Source organism: Sylvia atricapilla, chromosome Z (assembly GCF_009819655.1).
Source record: "Sylvia atricapilla isolate bSylAtr1 chromosome Z, bSylAtr1.pri, whole genome shotgun sequence".
Taxonomy (NCBI): domain Eukaryota; kingdom Metazoa; phylum Chordata; class Aves; order Passeriformes; family Sylviidae; genus Sylvia; species Sylvia atricapilla.
In genome coordinates, this window is record NC_089174.1 from 75,848,035 (window position 1) to 75,870,443 (window position 22,409).

The 22,409-nt window shown below is 38.0% G+C and overlaps 1 protein-coding gene across 2 annotated transcripts in view; it reads right to left on the reverse strand.

The window, feature by feature from the left end:
• The window catches only part of SLC38A9 (solute carrier family 38 member 9), a 46,868-nt gene that overhangs the window by 23,316 nt on the left and 1,143 nt on the right, over positions 1 to 22,409 (reverse strand). The window contains exons 2-9 of one of the 2 annotated variants that reach the window (XM_066339044.1): positions 16,455 to 16,603; positions 8,518 to 8,650; positions 7,644 to 7,765; positions 7,436 to 7,499; positions 7,239 to 7,332; positions 6,158 to 6,328; positions 3,589 to 3,648; positions 1,278 to 1,475 (exon numbers count right to left, since the gene is read on the reverse strand). In XM_066339044.1, coding sequence (XP_066195141.1) covers positions 1,278 to 1,475; positions 3,589 to 3,648; positions 6,158 to 6,328; positions 7,239 to 7,332; positions 7,436 to 7,499; positions 7,644 to 7,765; positions 8,518 to 8,650; positions 16,455 to 16,558 — 946 coding nt within the window. In that variant the 5' untranslated portion in view covers positions 16,559 to 16,603. Of the gene's footprint in view, positions 1 to 1,277; positions 1,476 to 3,588; positions 3,649 to 6,157; positions 6,329 to 7,238; positions 7,333 to 7,435; positions 7,500 to 7,643; positions 7,850 to 8,517; positions 8,651 to 16,454; positions 16,604 to 22,409 lie in introns of those variants that run through there. The other variant, XM_066339046.1, reaches the window with a different exon arrangement.

Consider the following 22,409-nt stretch of genomic DNA (forward strand, 5'->3'; position numbering starts at 1 on the left):
CCAGCTACACCCACCCACTTTACTCACTTTACCAGCCCAAATCACCTTGGCCTCCTACTTAAAGACGTGGAAGCAGGAAGTCACAGCTGTTTCCTCTGCAGCACAGAAGAGTCCACAATATCAGAAGTTGGGACAAAGAACATCAGCAGGTCATACTGACTGACTGATGTTGTGATTAATTAATCACTTAATCAGCAAAAAATTACTTCAGAATCAGAAGCAACTGTTGGTTTGAAATGTTTACCAGAGGAGGAAGCATTATGTCTGATTATACCAAGGTAGTATGTATCAAATGCCTCACAGTAGTATGCAAAGAACTATTTGGTAAAATCTGTTGTGGATGTAACGGAATTTGTTTCACAGGATTATCAAGGAAGAAAAATAAACTCCTCGTCACCCATAAGATTCACCAAAACAACATACAAAGCCTGTGGGATTAATAAATCAACCAACAACCCACTTCAAGGCACAGTATGGGCTGCCAGCAAAATACTGGAAAAGTGGCTGGAAAGCTGCCTAATGGAAAAAGACCTCGAGGTGCTGGTTGCCAGCAGCTGAACATTAGATGACAATGTGCTGACCAATGGTGGCCAAGAAGGCCAAAGTCATCCCAGCCTGGATCAGCAACGCTGTGGCCAGCAGAGCCAGGGCAGGTATTGTCCCCCCTGTACTCAGCACTGATGAGGCTGCCCCTGTGACATGAATACTGCCAGTTTTGGGCCCTTCAGGACAGGAAGGACATTGAGATGCTGGAACTGTCTAGGGAATGGAAATGAAGCTAATGAAGGGTCAGGAGAACAAGTTCTATGAGGAGCGGCTGAGGGAGCTGGGGGTGTTTGGCCTGGAGAAAAGGAGGCTCAGGGGTGACCTTATCATTCTCTACAACTGCCTGAAAGGAGGCTGTGGCGAGGTGAGGCTGGGTCTCTTCTCCCAGGTAACCAATGACAGGATGAAAGGACATGGCCTTAAGCTGTGCCAGGGCACATTCAGATTCAGAAAGTGTTCTTCTCAGAAAGGGATGTCAAGCATTGGAACAGGCTGTCCAGAGAAATGACAAATCACCATCCCTAGATGTATTAAAAAATGTGCAGATATAACACTTATGGACACGGTTTAGTGGTGGACTTGAGAGTGTTGGGTGAACAGTTGGACTCAATAACCTTACAGACTTTTCTATCCTAAAATATTTTATGATTCTGCTCACTGAAGTAGTTTTCACTGTCCTCTATATGCTTCAGTGACAATGAACCAATGCTTTAATAGTATTTGTTACCTACCTAGGACATTGAACTTTGCAAAGAAGGACGGAGACTTCAGATTTAGCAGGGGTAGAAGAACTGCAATCAGGTAAAATGGTACTGTTCGTGATTTGTCCCACCATTCCTCAAAGAGTTCAAAACCTGTTCTGTTGCCAGAAGAGAACATCACACTTCTGTTCTGTGGTGGGTGATCACTAGCAGCACTTGGACAAATGACTGGAAGAAAGGAAAAGAAAATCATCCTCACATGAAAAAGGTTTTACTTGCACAGAATATTCATAGCCAAGATCCCACAATTGCTGGTGTGTTTTACCTACTGAGGATTGCTCAAGTGCAATGTTCACTATCTCAGTTCCTAACTTCTATTTGTTTTTTCAATTAGGAATTCATTGCTAAGATTCCACTGCTAGGCACCTTGCACTCTAATCTGACAGTGCTACAGTTCTTCCAGCTGAGCAAAACAAAGATGATAATTTATCTGAAGCTCAAGTTGTCACAGAGGATCATTCTTCCAGGTCACATACCTATAATGAAGTCTGTTCAGTGCCTATGTGCACCTGCTGGAATCAAGTCATAGCAATGCTCCCCTGCATCTGGCTGCATATTTAGCATCCTAATCTGTCCCTGCACACTTAGCAAGATCACATCAACCAAAATCCAAGTGCACCTCTATACAGAAGAGCTTTAAATTGCTCTACAAACAAACAAAGGATTACAAGAAAGCTACTGTAACAACTGGAAGGTCGAAAACTCATACAATGAACAAAAACACTCTTGCCATCTTTGTGCCATGACAGGGGCAAGTACATCACTGCCAGACAACACAACAAAACAAATTTGAGATGTGCTCCAGTAACGCTGCTAAGAGGGAATGTCATAGTCCTCTTACACAGAGACTGATCAATGGCAAATGACTGGACAAGTGACTGGAACAAAATCAACCAAAAAGACCCTCTGAGGAACACATGCCTATGAAGTTCTATGTTGAAATATAAAACTTCTTGTTCTCATAATGTCTTATTTAAAATCTTGGCATCCCACAATACTCAATAGCCACTATCCCACACTGTCTGCATTCCTATTCTGTCAAAAATGCAAAGGCATAAAAAGCATTCTGACAAATTTCTTGCTTAAAAGAGGATTGTTTCACAAATGTTGAAAAATGTTTTTGTTCTTACTGATCTCCTTGGTAGCCCTGAATGTCCTGTCTAGAGTCACTTGAATATCTGGCAGTCCCTAATTTTGGGTAGCAGCTGCTTTAAACCTTCTAGCTGGTGGAAGATAGTGTGGAATATTGTCTACTTTGCCTCAAAGTTATACCCCCTGCTGCAGAAGCATGGGAGAGAACAGCAGAAGCAGGAGAGAGCACAAATTGGTGCCTAGCTGGTAAGGACTGTTAGAGGAGCAGGATTCAGTGCTAGCTCAAATGCAAATCAACTGGTTTTAAGAATTATTTCTCAACTCCTTTGCCTGACTCCAACATCTGCTCTCCAGAAACACAGATGCAGCTAGTGTTACACACAGCTGCCCAACTAGTAGTGATATGTTTTCCCATTCCTCATGTACTCAGGATAGAGAATGCTTTCTGCTTCCTAAGAAAGCAGTACAGACTCAGTCACTATTACAGAGGCAGAAAAAATTCAGGGGTTGACAATGCCTGCCTTGCTTTGTTCCTGCCTCCATTCTACATTATTCTGCCTACTTATGAACTTGGAACAGATCTATGTTCAGAGTTGACTGCAGTTTCTTCTCTTAGTTGTGCAAATGTCAGACTCTCCAAAAAGCATAAACAGAGGCTCAAGTAGTCTGACACTTATTTCTTTTTTGCACTCAGCATCAAGAAAGCTGTTCTTACATAATTTTTCAAAACAATAATCTTGCCGAAAAACTTGTGGGTAGTAAAGCTGCCCCCATCAAGATTTTAAACAGTAAACAGAACTAAGGCGCCTCAAATTTAGGGTGTGAAAGTTAAAATTCCTTAAGGCAATTCCTCATTGTGCAACTACTGTTAAAAAGTTAACAGTCAGGCTTTTAAGGAGGATGTGTCTGGGCATACAGAAACTTGTAACTGGCTTTTTAATACTTACTCTCACCTCCACTTTTTTAACTTATTTTTTTACTTCTCCAGTTATTCAGATCTCCAAGTGTGTGGTCATTTGTGGAAGTACAAATCAAATTCCAGATAGAAAAATAGTTTTGTAAGAAACACATAGTTACAACCTATGACATGTACTTTATAACTAGAATGTGGTTAGGCATTGAAACATGATGATTTGCCTTTAAATTCCCACCTCAAAACTTGAAACACAATACTGTAAGTTCTTCTTACCTTTGTTACTTCCATTGGTGCCAGGAACAATATCTGTTACATTAATGTCATGAACAAAGTCTGTAAAGAAGAAAATCTCACTATCAGCATTCCATATGTGTATTAGGCTTTCATCTGTTGACTTGACTAAAATTAAGTAAGAAAATATTTTGGAAAATTACATCAGAGGCACAACACAGCAGCTTGCATTATCCCCAGACCCAAATGAAAAATTTCAAACTATTGTGGAAGTGTTTTAAAGTAGCTCTACACTGTATTACTTTCTTCTCAAAAGCCCTGTCCATTTATAAATTTCCCAAGACTCTCCACTCCCAGGATTCCTCAAGCACACTTCCACTTCTCCAAGCTACTCAGTTAGTAGTGTTGAACAGTAGGCCAGTGAGGAGATGCATCTTAAATCCAGCCTCTTTTGGGACAGAAAAAGAAGCATGCAAACATATCCCTAGTCCAGACAGTATTATACAGAAAAAGTTTTCCTTCCTCATTTTCTAATATTTTGTTTGTCAGAAGAAGCTCTGTGGAATGCTTTTTCCATGTTTCCATGGGAAGCGCTGGAAAAAGGTTTAGACCTCACTATTGCATAGGCATCTTTAATAGTGTTTTATTTCCAGTACACTCCTGTGCTACCTTACTGCTCTACCACACTAATTTCCAAGTTTCTGCAACCTCAACTTTATAAGGGTATTAGAAGCAATTTCATTATGTTTATTTATTACGTGTATATACACACACAGAAAATGCCCCATCAGCTTGGAACCTGAGTTTGCGTGTCACTGGTTAAATTACATTTCTGTTGAATGTGGGTGTGTTATGCACAGAAAATCAACTGGGACAGTAGGCTTCAGATTTTTTAAATGCAATTAAAAGCAGCTTGTTTCTCATAAGGAAAGCAAAAAGTCTTGTGGGAAGAAAACTGCTTCTTCTTTATTTATTTTGATTTATGACACCCTGAATCACAAATAAGATTCTCATACTTACTTCTACAAGTTCAGAGTATAGAGCCATAACTAACTAACTAATAAATAAACAATAAATAAATAAATAAAATCACTATTTTGTGTTCCTAATTAAGAAAAAAGTACCTAGTGAGAAGCCATAAAAATTAATAGCTCTTACAGAATTTAAGCACTTTCAAATTTGTTATAGATGTCAACTTCAGTTTCTTCTGTATTTAAAAAGCAGTTTAGGACAAGCAATTACATTTGCGGATTTTGTTTTTCCCATAAAATAAAAACTGAATAAGACCATGCAATCCTTGTTAAAGAAAAGACATGATATTGCATTCAGCTAACAATTCTTGCATTCTTTGTGTACTACAGATTTCTAGACCATCCTCCTGCAGGAAATTAGTTTTTCCCTACCTAAATTGCATGTACAGATGTTTTAAGAAGTGATCTGAACATATTAAGAATAAACACAGTAGCCTGCTTAGAATACTTAGAAACACATGGCTGGAAGATACCATTATGTCAAACCTACATCCTATTACACATTTTATTACCTAGTAATTAAGTATGAAAGTTAGGACAAGAAGCCAGAGATTGCTATCTCAGACTGAACAACTTAAACAAAGACTCCAAAGAAATACAGGTAAGGGATAAAATAATATGCCAATCCCATGGAAAAGTGTGACTTTTTTCCTAGAAAATAAGATCTTTTCACGATTTTTAATTTTGCTTATAAGAATTGGCATTATTTCATTTAGAATAATTTAAGTTTAAAGTGTTAATCTTCTTTAAAAAAAACAAAGTGTAAAATGAAATGGCTGTAACAATATATAAATTAGGTCAGCTATAAAATCAGTCATTAACCAGTATAGTAAAGTTGTCCTATAGGGATGGTGGAAATTCTAATTAAACACCGTTTAACAGGCTTAAGTGTCTGTGCTGCTATTTGCCTCAGAGATAGCCATCAAAACAGAATATTTTAAACCTTAGTCAACCTACTGAACTCTATGAGTCAGATTTTCAAAGCTCTCAATTCCATCATCCATTCCCACAACTCCCTATTGATTACGCACATGAATGCTTGTACGCCTGTGCATGTACCAGGGTATAAAAACCCAGTGTGTTTTCTTTTGTAGCAATGCTACACTAAGAATGATTTTTACTGTGATACAGTTCATTGCTTCCTCATGGACAGTTGCAAAAACTTCCTGTACGGCAACACTTTAAATGTGTTTGCTGAAATCTATAATGAAACCGTATTTTTTTTCATTATCCTGAATCATTTCAACAGTCTAGCCTGTTATATGGCTACATATAACATATATAGATACACCCATGCAAACAAAGAGGGAGTGAAAATAGAATGGAAACAAGCAACCAGGTTTAGGTCGTTTAAACTATACCAAGAAAACTACACTTTGAGAGAAATTGAAAAAGCGGCTTTGACAACACACAGGACTTCGCCCATAACACCACACATAGTTAATTATTCTTAACTGATTTTTCACACAATGTAGCAGGAAAATCAAGATTACATAAAATGGACAATCCTTCATAAGAATAAGGCAGTCTTGATCTTTATAAAGGATTACTGTAAAACTTAACTAAAAATGTATACTTACTGTATATAAATTTCCCTGTGTTGAAGAGGAAGTTGGACATAAGTACCCAATAAACAACCATGGCTCCAACAAGTGATACCATAGAAAATAAGAGGCTTGACCATTGACCAAAAGATCCAAAGTAATACTTGCAAACATCTGGGAATTCCCAATTTGAGGTATCTGTTAAAGCTAAAAAAGATAAGAAAACCAAAAATATATCTGAACAAAATGTCACATTAGAGTCAGTAAAACTATTAATGACAAAATTTGGGGTTTTTTTATCATATTCTGACACACATTCACAGTGCTTTCAAGGACTAAGAAAATTGCCAGTAACTTTAAAACATAGCACTCATTTGACAAGACGACACTTTTATTCTGACCATACTACTACTTTTGAATACTTTCAGAAGCATTGAAATAAGACACAGCAAAAATGTCACCATGCATTTGCAGCTAAAGCCTTTTGCAGGTGTTATGGCAAAGTACGCCAAACCATGAACTGACAAACTGACAAATAATGGCCTTTATTTGAGCAAGTGAGAGATTATGCATTAAAGCACCAACCAAAGAAGAGCCAAAAGGTGAGTTTTCAACAATAAAAGTACATTCTAATTAGAGCTGCTGTCAATGACTGCTTCAGCTGCTGACTTTATTTAGAGTGCTTTCAACATAGAACATACACAAATATTAGGGTAATTCAGGCATACAACACAACATAGCAATACAACACAGCTACAGCCCACGCCGTTCCACTGTGAAAGTTCATCAGACACGTGGAGGACTGGACAGCTTATGGAGAAAAGATGCCTTGAACTCCCCACGTCCCCAAAAACTTAGTAAGAGAACCTGCTACCTAAGAGTTTGTGTCTGACTATAATAGTTTGGTCCCAAGCAACTGATTGAATACCTAATAAGGGAAGACAGTAATTTAGCATACAGAGCTTAGACACAGAGTACAAAAATACAGGTAGTCAAAGAACAGCTTTTACTTGCAGATCAGATCTAACATATAGTAAAGACACATACAAACAGAATCTAATCCATATTGGTATTTCACACTTAAAGAATTTGCATGACAAAGCTTTGGATTTCTTACGTATCATTTGCCGTGATTTCACAACTCTGTAACAGCAATAAAGAGTCAAAATGCCCATCAGTAAGATGAGAATAATTCCAGAAGTGAAGCCTGCCTGTTAAAAGGGAGAAATATAGTTTATTTATGAATATACTAAAAAAAAAAGTAAGCCACGATGCCAAAAACATTTTCATATGCATACATTTTTCATAGTTTACCTGTTTTATTCCCCATGGGATACTTAATATGGATGTACCCATCATGGTATTCCATATCATAAATCTAGGAAGAAAAAATCCAGTGAGTATTTTAAGAATCACTCTTACTTCATATAGTCTTCTTAGTTAAAAACAGTTACATTGTAAATATGCAACATTCAATAATAATACATTTTATGGCTACTATATGGCAAAGTGTTTAACATACATTGTCACTAGACTGGAGTTTTTACCATAGCCATCTGTGCAACTGTCAACTTTAAAAGCAGTTCCTAATGGACTGTACACGAAGATTTCATCAGGAGCTGGGAGTACATGATCAGGAGCAATCTAACAAATGGATAAAAAGCAAGACTTATTAGTAACATCAACATAACTAATTGACCCAAATACAGCATGTCAACTATTGTAAGTCACAAAGGGAATTACATTAGGGAGAAAAAAAAAAGAAAGAAATTTAAAAAAGGAAAAAGAAAATGAAAAGAAGAAAAAAATAAAAAAGAAAAAAGAAAGAAAAAAGAAAGAAAAAAGGGAGAAAAAAGAAAGGAAAAAAAAAGAAAAGAAAAATAAAAAGAAAAAAAAGAAAGGAAAAAAAAAGAAAAGAAACCCAACAACAACAAAACCCCCCAACCAGTTGTACTATGCTAATTCTCCTCCTGTAGGGAAATACTCAACAAGTTGTTGAGAGAATTTCTATCCAGATAGCTAGAAAAATACATTTTTCTTCTGCATTTTCTTCTTCTGTAAACACACTATGAACACATAGTGCTAGCTCAACAGCTCCATTACTGCAGCTGACCACAACTTTAATCTTATAGATGGGACAAATCTGGGCAGCCTGGATCACTGTTATAAAATTCATACTGCCTGTGCATTTTCTTTTAATGGCAAAAGCATTGCACAAGAAGCCTGTGATAAAACAAAACCTTTCTAAGGCACTCAGCTCTTAGATACTTGTTTCAAAGCAAGATGCAGAACAATTTTCCCCCAACCTTTATTTCTGCTGCTTATAAAAATCTAGGCAGTGTAAGATCCAAGAAGCCAGTGGCCACGCAGTCAATGAGGCCCTGTCCTTGCCTTACCAATGCCCTGTCTGCAGGAGATGTGAGCCTGCTGTAGTAATGAATCCGCTTATTCATTGCTGAAGCTTCATCAGTGACTCTTTGCATATCATCATTCTCACTGACTATGTTTGTGGGCTCCACATGAAATGGTCTAAAGGAGAGGAAAAGAAGGGAAAAAAGGAAAACTTTTAAAACCATGGAACACAAGATCTAATATACAACTCAAGAGATTATCTCAGGATAGTTCTGTCATTCATTGACTCAAGGCAAATGCAAAAATAAGAATAAATGCCACTGAGTGAAGCTGCCACCTGTGAAAGAACTGTGAGTTTATATCATCCATATTAAAATGGCCTCCAGCCCAGATTCTGTGGAGCAACTTAACATCAGACCTAATACCCAGCTGTTAGTTTTCAACAATGAATCACACACGGAAATACATGTTAATAAGCTTGGGCAAGCTTATTAGTGCTTATAACTGATGTTGCCAAAACTAGTGATGACGAACAGAGGTAGAAACAGAAAACATGAGAATGCAGAAGCAGAAAGCAGAGAAAGAGGAATGAGCAGTGACAGTGAGGACCACTTATGAAGAGATTAGGAACTACTAATCTAGGCTGAAAACACTGTATGGAATTGTGTTTAGTGGGGAAGGAACTAAGCCCAAAAAAGTCCATGTGCCCATATTATTTTTAAGTCAAGGCAACGGGGAATGGACTATGCCAGCAGGGAAAGCTGCTCCGAAAGTTACAAGACAATACAAATACAACTTCATGCAAGGAGCACTACCAGACAAGTGTGTCCAAACCATGACATTGCTGAGGTTTTTTTTCTAACCCAAGTATAATTTACTTCCGTATAGGCATACTATGCTTTTGCTTAAAAACAACTTGACTCTCAGCACTGAGAGGCTAATTTCTCTCAAGTGAGACAGAGGACAGTGGTGTCCTCTAACCCTTAATACACAGGAAGTTTTTTTGCCTTTCAGCAGTGCTTTTAATTTTTAAAACTACCACAACAGCTTTCTGATCTTCCTCTTCCAGGCTGATGTTTAAATCACTCATAAACCCATAGAAGCAGAGATCACAAGTTTCCAACTACTAAGAACAGAAACTAGATCAGAAACAAAGTCATGCCATTTATTCTGTAATACGAGCAGAATCTATTTGAATTTATTATTTTTCAATACCCATTTCTATTTCAGACTACAAAGGAACTTGGGCAACCCTTCCAACCGCAGCTGTCAATAACATCCATTATAAAGTTCCCATTCTTCTTCCCAATTAATCATTTATGCATTTGTACTATGACACCATCTGTTATCTGTAAGGAAGATAAGGAATACAGTTCCGAAGTTCTTTGCTCTATCTTTGGAAGAGAGGAAGGTAGGTTCTTATTCCTCTGTGCTTAAGGGGAGACAGTAGGTGGGAGTATCTGTGAAAGTTAAGAAAACCTGACTCACAAAAGGGGAAAACAGAGAATACAAACTTCCATCTCCACAAATTCATTCTTTCTTTTATCTTAAACTTAATTAATTCTTACATATTCCTTCATCATGGAAAAAATGGCTTAGATTTCCTAAGTTGTTTCCTACTTAATGAAGTGAACACTTTTAAATTTTTAAAACATTCTCAATTGACTCTTCTTCCTGTGATTATGACATGATGGGGGAAATGCATTTTGTGTGCACTTTGTGGTGTTCTTATAAACAGTTTTAAGCCATAGCTTTACTACTCAAAACACAAGCACACAGGGCTAACTAACTCCACATGTACGTGCGTACAAAAATACTCATGGACTGTCAGTTCCAAAGGACTTTACTTGTTTTAGCTTAAAATGTATTAGGTTGAGCAAATCATTGGACACATTTAAAAAATATTTCATTAGAAGACCTGTAAAATAAAGACTTCAGTCATGAAAATAGGAAAAGTAACTTGTTTAAATGCTGCCCCACCTCCAGTCAGCTCTCTGCTGTTTTCTTTTTGGAACACTGACATGCACTATATTTAGAACACTTAAAAGTATGTGTTTTGCTAATTATACAGCAGCTGCATAGTGTGAAGACCTTCCTCTCTTTCCTCATCTCCATTTAATATTTTTAGTACATCCCCATAAACTTCTACTGCAACTGTGGAAAGGTTACGGTGAGACAAAGCCCACATTTTGCTTCCAAGTGAGTAGATCTGTGACAAAGATTTCTTTCAAAACGTTGTTCAACAACTGCTAGCACAGATGTCAAATAAAATTCTTCCAGAGTGTAAAACATTCAGAAATTATTTTTAAAGTAATGCAGGTGACAGACAAGGGTGATTTTAAAATTAAAGTAACAGAAAAACATTAATACAACATTCTATTTTATGGGGAAAGTAGTGTTGTCAATGACCAAAAAAATATAAAGAAAATAAATTATGTGTAGCAAAAACCCATCTGTAGGTAAGAAATTGTTTAAAGAAAGAAATTTCGTTTTTTTCAGTATTATGAACAGAGTCTGGATTAAACAAGCAATTTATGGTCTAGCACAAAACAAAAGGGTATGATCCAGAATCTATTCTATGGGTGAGGAAAAGAAAATAAAATTAAACAATCTGTAAGAAACTGTTTATACCTTCTGCTTCCTGACCAGAGGAGTGCCTAAATTTATTGTTGCCAGTACTTGGGCTACTTCCCCTCTTGATTCCTGCTACTCTGCATCCGTTGAGAATGAAAATTATGTAAAGCATCAGTTAATTTTATTTCTTCCAGGGTACCACTGCACCACTAGCCCTGCTGAGCAAGTGACTGTTAAAACATACTGACCACCCATCAATTTTATGTTATTTGCAGATCTCTTTGAAAACATCAGTCTGACTTGGAAGCTGTGTGAGCAGGCTGGGAGGCCTTCAACCTACCCTGATATCCACTAGGAGAGGGCAGCATTCTGTTTAGGATCAAGGTCAAGGTATTGCTCCCATCAATACACAGATCAAAGACTGGTTGTAGGCCATACTCAAATGGGAGTCTGAGAAGCTCTCTGAGGGACTCAAACAAGTTCTCAAAGACTGAGATTTTCAAAGCCCAAAGCAGGTAGGATATAATCTGGGGTATATTCTGAAAAACTCTGTCTAGGGACCTTATGCCCATCAAGCAAGCACTCTGAACATGCAAGTATTAGCAGCTACACAACACATTGCTATAAAAAAAATCTGATTTATACAGGCAATTATATCATATCTCTCATGGGGCAAAATTATTATGAAAAGAATGTTGTACAGTGTGATCTGGAGGAAGGGGAGAGATTACATGACTGTGATTATGATGTGAAACAATGCAGACAATTTCCATGCACTGATATAAGCTATAATATCTCTTGAATTTCATCCACATTGAAAGACACAATTACAATTACTATTTCAGCAGCTAGCCTGAAAAACAATGCTCTTTTACCAAGGCAAACACACCAGTAAAACAGAAGTGTTTTCCACACTACCATGAGAATGGACAACTTGCAAGACCTCATGCAGGATGTCCACATCTTCCACACATTACACCCAGCGGATGTATTTCAGAAACCATTCCCAGAAAACTTGCAGATACACTCATCTTCTCTTGGTCACACAAAGGGACAGTTAATAATAATTCTCTAGAGCTGGTCCAGGAAAAGAAAGAAGAGTGCTTCTGTCTAAACTTCCTCATATTATCAACTTCAGTAGCAATTTTGCAAGCAAAGAAAATGAAGAGAGATGCTCATGATTAACATTGTTCCCTTGTGACAAGCAAAGTTCAAGTGTTGGATTTGGAGGGCTAGAGGGAACAGCATAATAAGAACAGTGGTCAACTATGTAAAATTTTTCATAAGGGTGCTACATTCATCTTATGGATATTTTCAGCAATGTGCTACATCTTTAGGGCAATGAAGCAGTAAGACTAATACATATCTCAAGAACTTCTAGACTAAATAATACTGCTTTTCAAGTACCTTTCCTGAAGTATTTTTACACAACAACTTGTTCTTGAGATCGGATCAAAACCATGGTGAGCAGTGAGTTATTACACTATAACAGAACTTTTTGTACCACTATGTCTTTTAGCTCTACATGACAATATTAATGACTATAGACAAGCTTTTCATTTTTAAACAAATATGAAAAACCTTCTTTACAGGATGTCTTAAAAGTTCTTTCCTGCAAACAGACCACAAGGAGACACTTTAGCTTAGTGCACAGATTTCTTTGACACTCCACATAAATAAGTTACTTTTTAGGGATGTGATAGGACTGCTACAGAGAAATAAAGCTAGGAAATTCCTACAGCTTTATTGTCTTACTGAGTTACCAAATGATTATAGGAATGCTTATAGGAATCACAAGATGAACTAAGGAGTAAAACTAACTCACTGGAAACTAAGGAAAGGAGAAGAAGTAATAACAATAGGTGGTTATTTCATAACTGGCAACCACCTATCTGGATAGGAACACCAAGAACTGGAACAGGCTCTCCAGGGAACTGGCCATGGTATCAATACATGGTACCAGAGTTCAAGAAGCATTTGGACAACAGTCTCACGTACATGATCTGATTCTTGGGGTTGCCCTGTGAAAGGCCAGGAGTTGGATATGACAATCCTTGTGGCCCTCTTCCAACTCAGGATCCTCTGTGATTACAGATATCAGTGTGCTTCTCTTAAGGAAATCAGTATCTAAGCATTCCACAACTGACTTGGATTTTACTTTCTAAGATGTCTGAATTTACTGAAGCACTCAACAGTGTGCTTACAGTTATTTTGCAAGATCTTAATTCTCTTGGCAATACACTTTACCTAAATTTTTCTGCATTGATATTACCATTATAGTAATTACAGCATGATCACACATGTTTCTTAAAATGTTGGATGCAGAACTAAAATAACCTTTTGAAGGGTAATGTCATTGCTTGCACATTTTAACAAATCAGGGATCACAAATTTTACCACACCACAGTTCAATCACTATTCTTCTTTTGCATTAAAGACAAAAGCTATTTTACTTGTCACTTACCAAGAAATATGAAAGTTCTTAATTAAGGTCACAATTCTTTCCAAGTAATAAGAAGGAATATTAGGAATTCACAAAAATGTTTGCAACAGAGAAAAACAGGGAAAGTAAGCAATGGTGTAAAATGATCACATTAGTATGGAGTAGTAAAGGCATAATGAATGCAGAAAGAACAGATACACACAGGTTGTCGACCACTGCCTACCTCCTCCTAAGTTAAAAGAACATTGAAAATAAAGGAAATCAAACACTTTTGCATGAAATAGTCTTCTCTGACTGCCATCTACAGACACTTTAATTTGCAGCTGTTTAATTTCACTGACTGATGCCTCCTACATTCCGGGAACTTGTGGGACTTCAAAAAGAATAGGGAAAAAAGGCAGAAGGCTTGGTCTGCCTTTAGCAGGAGGCATTGTCAAGTTTCCTCACATGCAAAAGAACCAGCACAAAACATCAATTGCTTCTTTGAGGTTCAAGTATTCCTGACCAACAACTGCAATGTGCAGATTTAACAATGAACAGATTTAAATCGCAGTTTGAAGAAAATAAGAAACACCCTCTTTTCCATACAATAATCACCAATATGCCACTGTAGCAATGATATTCCAGTTTTTAAAGGGAGTCACAAAATGGGAAAAACACACTGAATAGGTGAAGAGAGAAGAACAATAACATCCTCTTTAAAAGGATTAAAAGTGGTTTTACATTTCTACCAAATTAGCAAAACAATACTAGACAAAGTTATTTACAACTCTAAAAAGCAATTAGCTTATTGTTCTTATGCAAACACTGAAAAGCATTCCTTTCAAAAATCCCAAATTCTACAAGCTGTTAAGAAAACCAAATAACTAGGCAAATGCCTCAAATCTCAAACAAACCAAACAAAAGTAATGAACAGCACTAAGACAAACAGCAATTACTACAAATCACACACAACACTTGAAAAGCTATCTCAATCAGTGCAAAGTTACCAAGCACTCACTCGGAGTCCAGTTTCTGAATACCAAGTTTAAAAACAGGAACAAAGCAAGAGCAAAAACTTACTGCATTGTACTACTGCATTTTCACTGTTTGATACTTTTATGCATAACAATCTTCTTTCCCAGGAGCCGCTATTCCCTAAAGATTTAATGAAGAAGCCCTTCAAAATGTCCAGTGCTCTGACCACGACTGACACAGGCCCCAACGGCTTCTCCTTCCTTATTTCTTCTTTTAAAGTGTGGAGACTGCCTGTTCTAGTACAGAAATGGAGTTCAAAATTGTTTGACCCCTCTATTATTTCCAGGCCTTCCTGATACCCCAGGGCTCATGCTCTTTCCTCATCCTTGTGCCTCTGCATACCTGGAAGGTAAAAAGGCTAGGTCGGGGAAAATGGGAGAAGAACTCGAGAAAGGAGCAATAAGGGCATTTAGGCAGATCTGCAGAACTGGAGGCTGTGAATGTGGGCATACAATCCAAGCACATACTTCTGCTTTTAGGAAGGGAACCAAATGCTACAGGCTATGACCTTTCATAAAGCTGATTCTCCAGACTTGAGAAATCATAGGGAAGAAAACCCAACCTAACGTCACTTATAGAAGGAAGTCTTAGCATTGAGGTGTTTAAAAAAACCTCTCTTATTGCTACTGCATCACCCCAACACCTGAAACCCAGTGCTCCTCAAACAGAAGACATACTACCTCCAAAACAAGTCACTTCTGAAAGTCATACATACAAATTAGCAGTCTTCTTATGATAAGAAAGGATCAGATACGCCACAAAAATAGAAAGATTTCATTTACATTCATTCACAGCTGCCTTTTCCACCTGAAAGTACTCTACTGCTTCCTAGCCTTTATAAACGCAATTCTGTATGTTTCTTCTACACCTGTGCTCCCTTTCTTCCCCCGGATTTACTTAGACCCTAATCCTCCTTCCTTTCCTTGCAGAGAAGAGCATGTACATAGGCTCTCACAGCTTTCCAAAGCTGGAGGCTGAAGGCACCAAAGCGTTACCCTCAAGAACTCTTTTTTTTGCTGAAGCAGCCTCTGACAAAAGCATTTTGTATGCAACAGTGCCATCTTCAGTTCCTTCAGGAAAACTGCTTTACCAAAATATAATGGATATAAAGAGGAAAAAATTAACCATAAATTGGTCCAAGAGGTGCTACAGTACTATTCCTTCATCCAAAAAAGCAAAGCTGATGCTTTCAGCTAGTAATAGAAGGGCAGATCCCACTCTGATCTCAGTTTTGGTTCCACAACCAGCCCACAAAAATCTTAACTGCAGCAGAGGAAGTCTCTCATTCCAAATCCCTTTATGGAGATGTTAAACTCTTAAGAAAGCATGTAAAATAACAACTTAGCTAGACGTATTATTCTTGATGGCACAGTAATAAGGCTGGACTGATGAATTTTTCACATTTTCTCACTCTCAGAAAGCACTACACTGTTTTTATTAAATGGCAGTAAAGGTCACTCAGCTCACTTAGTACTAGCAAATAATGTATTTTTCCAGCACCAGAACTTTCCAGCTGCAGAATGCATACAGCACCATCTAAACATACTGACAACCATTTATCTACAACATTGGGCAAACTTTCTTGCATAGCCCCAACATTTCAGTTAGCTGTTCTAAATAAAAAAAGACATGCTCCACTACACAAATTCATGATGTTCATGTTTAAAGAACACTTTAAAAGCCTCATGATGAGTTCTCAATGGAGAACTCTCTCTGGAGTGATGACAATAGAAAAATATTATTCTTATAAACAAAATATAATAAAAATATCTGGTCACTCGGTGCTTGGAAATAAAATACATCATATAGTGACGGAGTAGGAATTATGTATAGAGATCCTGACTTCCAAATTTTAATCTTCTGTCCTTGTAGGATTCTGTTGTCAAAAGCAAAGATTAAACAACTCTTTGACTCACAGTAATTCCATAGGTTACTCTTTCCTCATACCTTTTGCACCTATAGTCTTCCGGATTAAACTGTATATTCATGATTCCATAATTGCTTTCATCACCTCCCACAGGAACCAAGATAGGTTTGGTATCCTCTTCCATATTTGCTGAATATGTCTCTTTTTAGAGTCTGTCAGTTACTCTAGCCTGAAAAAAAGGAAAAAAATAAATGAGTCCACTAGAGTTAAGCAAAACTATGTCCCTGCTACAAATTTAATGCTGGTAGAGTCTCCCACAGTTTCAGAAGCTTCTGGGGTGAAAAGCACCAGTAAATAACTTCAACATGCCACTTGAGAATTCTCACTCCATAATGCAAACATCATGAGGCATGTATGGTGGGGACAGTATTTTTTAAAACACACTATCCAGCCCTAAATCACTTTTAGCACCACAACAAGGCAGTATCAATTAAATACAAATTTCTAAAGGAGCTGTATTTCTAACATGTAATGGTACTGCTGAGAACAATCTATCAGTTATAAGAGCCCAATGTTTCACTAAATTACATCAAACTTTGCAGCAGACACACATGCAGTTTATTTCAGTTCCAGTATATTTCCCGTAATAAGGATCAGATTATTGCAGTCTACTGTGTCCAGATCTTCTGAATAAAAGGTCATAAATGGTTTAATAATGCATTAATAACAACTATTAAATGCATTTAGACCACTCCTGGCCAAAGAGTGGGGAGAGATAGCTTTTAAACTAATGGATTTCTACACAGATTGAATTACAGGTCCCACACAGGACGTGCTGTGATCTTGTGTGCAGCTGAACAAACACGATGGCTTAACAGCTCTCATCCCTGCTATCCTCGGGTGACTTTAAGATGCCTGTATCCCCAGCTGTCTGTTCTGTTAATGCTGGATATCAAGCTCTGCACCTTTCAGGCTGGTTCTGAGAGCCAAGGGGGAAAGGACACGGGGTTTGTTTGCAGACCCTGCACTCGCTGCCCCGCGCTCTCCCTCGGGCTGCGCTGTCTGCAGGACAGCGGGCACAGCTCTCCTCGGCTTTTAGCGAGTCTTCAACTCGCTGAGGCAGAGAAGCTCCCCAAACTGTGGTTTTTCTTCTCCTTGGAGCTGTTCAGCCCGGAAAAACACCAGGAGCTCAGACCTGTGGCCCAGCAGGGCCCAGGACGTGGCATTTCCCGGCACAGGAGGGGCTGAGGAGGGAGTGAGTGAGCCGAGCTACACCCCACGACAAGGACTGTCTGAATTTGCCATTCTTCAGAACAGCAAGAGGTTTTATTGTTTAATATTATTTGTTTTTTATGTTTGTGAATATGTTTGTGAAAAAAAATAAACATGTTTTTTCCACTTTTCTCCAAGGAAACCTTTTCCCGAACCAGTAGGGGGAGAGGCTGATTGAATCTGCTTTCCAGAGGGACGCTTTTGGAAGTTTCCTCCCAAATTTCCATAATCAGGACACCTGCTATCTCCTGAAGAGTTCCTTAGGCAGGACTCCTTCAAACAAAAAATGTCAGAAGGCAGGACACTTTCAAACAACAATGGTAGAAGTATTTGTTCTTTCACCATTTCAGAATGCTTTAAAATGTTATAAGGCTGACTGAAAGACAGATGACAACCAGAGCTGGAACAAGACAAGGAAGGGTAGTGCTGGATGTTTGAAACGTGGAATGGCAATGGAAGAAGGTAAGATAAGACAGAAAGCATAAGGTGTGTATCATCCTTCTGCATCCTCACAGAAATAAACCACAAAGGCTCAATCTGAGAAATCACATCAACCCATGTTAAGCACTGATGCAGTTCTAGACCCCTCCCTTCCTAGATGCATATTGTAAATCCTCTTCCATTAGCTAATCCTGCTAACGCCTCTGGCAATAAACAAAACAAAGTAAAGCATCTGAAGGAGAGGACGAAAAACGAAAGTTTTCAACCACATCTACTCTCCCCAGTTGAAAAAACTGATGAAGGAGGCATGAGAAAACACTGATGGACAATGTGGCAGGAACTGCAGAAGCATTTAGACTCAACCTGCCAACGAAGTGCTTTTCAGAATGGCTCTCAAGGGGAGGGGATCACTCAAGGACTCAGTTTATTGAAATTGTACTACAAGTTCAAGTCCTGCTTTGATAGCTCAATCGCATTTATGTGATTCCATACTGAACTGGACAAGGATTACTGACACAAATGAAAATTAACCATTCTTTTGTTTTAAACCCAGATCAGTGCTGAGTTTGGGGCTTGTTATCCATATTGCTTGCATGCCTGTGTAAGAGAGGGGATAGTGCCACAGAAGCCATTTCATCTTGCAGCTCTGACAGACTCTTCCTAGTTTCAATATTCAGGAGGGCATTTGAACAGTTACTACCTTTAAACGTAGTATGATTTTGAGTTTAAAGGCACAATTGTATCTCAGTCACTTTAGCTCTTTGAGAGGATACAATATGATGCAATGAGGATACAAGCCGTAATAATCAAGGCAATCTTAAGAGACTTAACTGCACATGCTGATGGCATACTTTCTCCTACATTTAATTTTTGCTGTTATACTCCCATAACCTTTATTCCCCTACCTTTTTCAGACCCTTCCCAAGAGACCCTTAACTTACTGCTTTTGCTCTTTTGTCTTCTATAAAACATCAGTCTTGATTCTTTACCCTGAAGCCCTTCTCCACAATACTGCTTCTGGTTCTTTGGTCTCAGCTAAACATGCTCTTATCCTTCTCAGCTCCTCTGCTGATGCTTAGACAATGGATTTTTCTGCTCCTCATGCTCTTTCTATTCTCTGTCTCTCCTATAAGCCATCAAAATTGCTTTTCCAACCCATCTTTACTAAGCACTACCTACAAAGAGGTATCTTAGTTCACACCAATATTTTTACTTCCTTTCATGTGACACGCTGTTCCTCTTCAAACTTTGTTTACAGATCCCCTTTTGCACACTTCTTTTCTACTGCCTCCTCTTATTTTTCTACAGCTCTAGGGTTTCTGCTTTCTCCCTACTAATGCCCTTCCAGTTAAAATTTACCCTGGTGCGTATCAGCTTCCTGCAACAGCTAAATACTGATGGAACAAAAACACAAGCTATGCAGGCAGTCCTCTGCCATTCCCATTAAAAACTGCTATTACCTTCCTTTAGTTTATTCTGGTTTTTTTCAACAGAACATCGTGTATTCATTTTACAGAAGGACAAACCTAGGTGTCAAACATGATCCCCCTCACTTGTTCTGCATTTGCATTTCTCTTAAGAATTTAAATTGCACTTCAGATCTAGCCATAAAAATGCAGATGAAAATTTTAATTACAAATGCCTGAACTTAAAATTGAAATAAATTCAAATCCCAGTCAGTGGTTTTAGCCAGAATCTTCCATAATATCACAGTATAGATAACTCTTCCTTCCACAGGCCACAGTTTGTGAGAAATTAAGCAGACATCAAACGCACATCCTTTCCTTAAAACCTGTTAATAGTTGTGCTTTACGAGTCAGCCTGATAAATGCTGACAACCGTAATCACCAGTTTGATTTTTTTCTGCACTATTGCTGTAAAGAGAGAACCCAGATCTTATAGTACTCCATGAAGAAAAATAATCCTTCCAAGATATATCACACAAAGTTTGGTTCAACAACATGATTTGAGGTTTGTGGAGCTGGTGCTCACTGACTCTTTAGGGTCACTTAGAAGCTGGGTCTGCAAAGACAGATTATTTTTTAGGTATTTATTGTTGATAAAAATTAAGTTTATGATCAGCAAGCTTATCACCAGCAAACTGGCTACTCTACAAGTAAAAGCAGTAATGACACATTTAAAGACTGGAGCTGGAGCCAGCATGGTTTAAAGGAAACTGTAAGCAGAAAAGATAAAGGAAGAAGAATTAACCAGGTTATATAAAATCTTTTATCTACCTATCTTTTATCTATCTATGTCTTTTGACAGGACTGCGTTCACAATAAAAATTTTTAATACAAAGAATGGAGTGAGTTATGCTCTGTGAACTTATTGCCTGTTTCTGTTACAACAATTTCTTCCCAACTGTAACCTTCTTAAGCGTTTTAGTCAGCTACAGATTCTTCTTATACTGAGTATCTGATCTATGTTCATCTAACTCAGGACGTTTCTTTCAAGAAGCTGAGATGGGACATGGAATATTGTCTATATTGTCTATAAAGCTTATAATCAGGACAGGGATGCCAAAGACAAAGAATTCACATCAAAAACCAAAGTTGTTTGACAAACTTAATTTTTGCATGCAGACAATTACTATGGTTCTCTGGGAATAAAAGTATGGCTATTTAGAAATAAAGGTTGTTGTACAGATACCCTACTCATTTCTTGTCAAACTGGATTTTCCTGCAAGTGGAAAAGAGGTCCTTCTAGCTGCAGTGTAGCTGGAGTTGGAGACATAAATTCATGGTACTTTGTCTTCAGCAGAGTTAAAAGCAGTGCCGTACATTCTCAGTCCTTCCTCCTCTGTTCATCATGGCACAGCTGTTTCTCTTCTTTCCTGTCTTCATTATGAGCAGGACTGGGGAAGAGATCTAAAGTAGTTTATTAGCTAACAGTTTAAATCTGAAGGGGAAGATAATTGTTTTGGTGCTGGTTTTGGATTGTCTGGGTTGTACAATCAGCAGTTTCACTGTCCAGTTGAAAAGAAATGGTATGGTCCGCAGAAGAAAAAAGGCAACACTAAAGCCACAGCCTGAGGGACCACCTACCTCTCTGAGTACACTTATATTACCTCTTTTCTTCCCCTGCTTCATGCAACACTGGACAGTACAAAAGAGCACTTGTGCCATGCACCAGTGAATGACATTAAATATTTTGAAAGCAATCAAGTTGCTCTCAAACTGAGCTTTCAAAATTTGTGGATTCTTTTCCTGTGTTTTAGTCCCTATCCTTAGAATAAGGATAATGCTAGAACTTGCCTTAGCTCATGGACATGTTGAGAAATTATCTTTTACACGAAACTTAGTGATTTGTAGTAAGCACTGCAAAAAACATTCAAGAAAACCAGTAATGATTTGTAGAGCAGCAGGTAAAGCAGATTACTCTTGCACACAACCAAACACCTTAACTTTGCTGCTCTAACAAAACATTCCCTGTGTTTCAAGCCAGACAATGAGAACTGTGGTTTGATAAAAACAGAAAGTACTTCTAATTTATATCGTAATTCATATGTACCAAGATAACCAAGATTATCTAAGTAATTTTCATTTTCATCGAACTTTGCTAAGTTTAATGCTCCAACCTTCGAAGAATTCAACTTTGTAACCTCTGTCCTTTTAAACATGTTTGTCTGTTTATCCTTGCAGGGATACTAGGGTTGTTTTGTTTTGTATTTGGTAGTGAATAGAAATTTTCTCAATATATTGTACCTAATATTCCCCTCTAAAAATGTTTTTTGTCTGTCTGGACCTTCTGCCATTTGTGTGTCACCATGCTGTTGTTCTGCAAGTTTTCTTTTCCCCCTTCAGGGTCATGCTTTTGCCTTCCTCTACTACAAGCATCATACCTCTCCTCTCTTAAATTCTACTAATACAGCTATGATGAAGTTTGGTATGACTTGTTGCTCTATTTGTAATTCTCCTACAAACAGCTGAAGCACTACATCAGAAGGGCAGCAAAAGGAAACAAGTGGATCAGAATTTAATAATCCAGGTTTTCTGTTGCTAGTCATAAACTGTGAAGAAATACCTAAGTCTATGCAAGTTATTTTTCCCCAGTCTCATTCTCAGCTACATTCCACATGGCTTTCAGATGGTAATCTTAACTGGACCTTCTTTAATCCTCACTGGCTCAGCCCTAAGAGCTCCTGATTTCCCTGTCTTCATGTTCTCTCAACTGGATTCAAAACCTAAAAAGCATGAAAGAGCAAAGACAAGGATATGGTAGATTTTGACACCCCATTGTAGCCTGTGAGCTAATAATGTTGGCACTGGATAGCAAAACCCTGTTTGGCTGGCTTCCACTGTGAATTCAACAATGGCAGT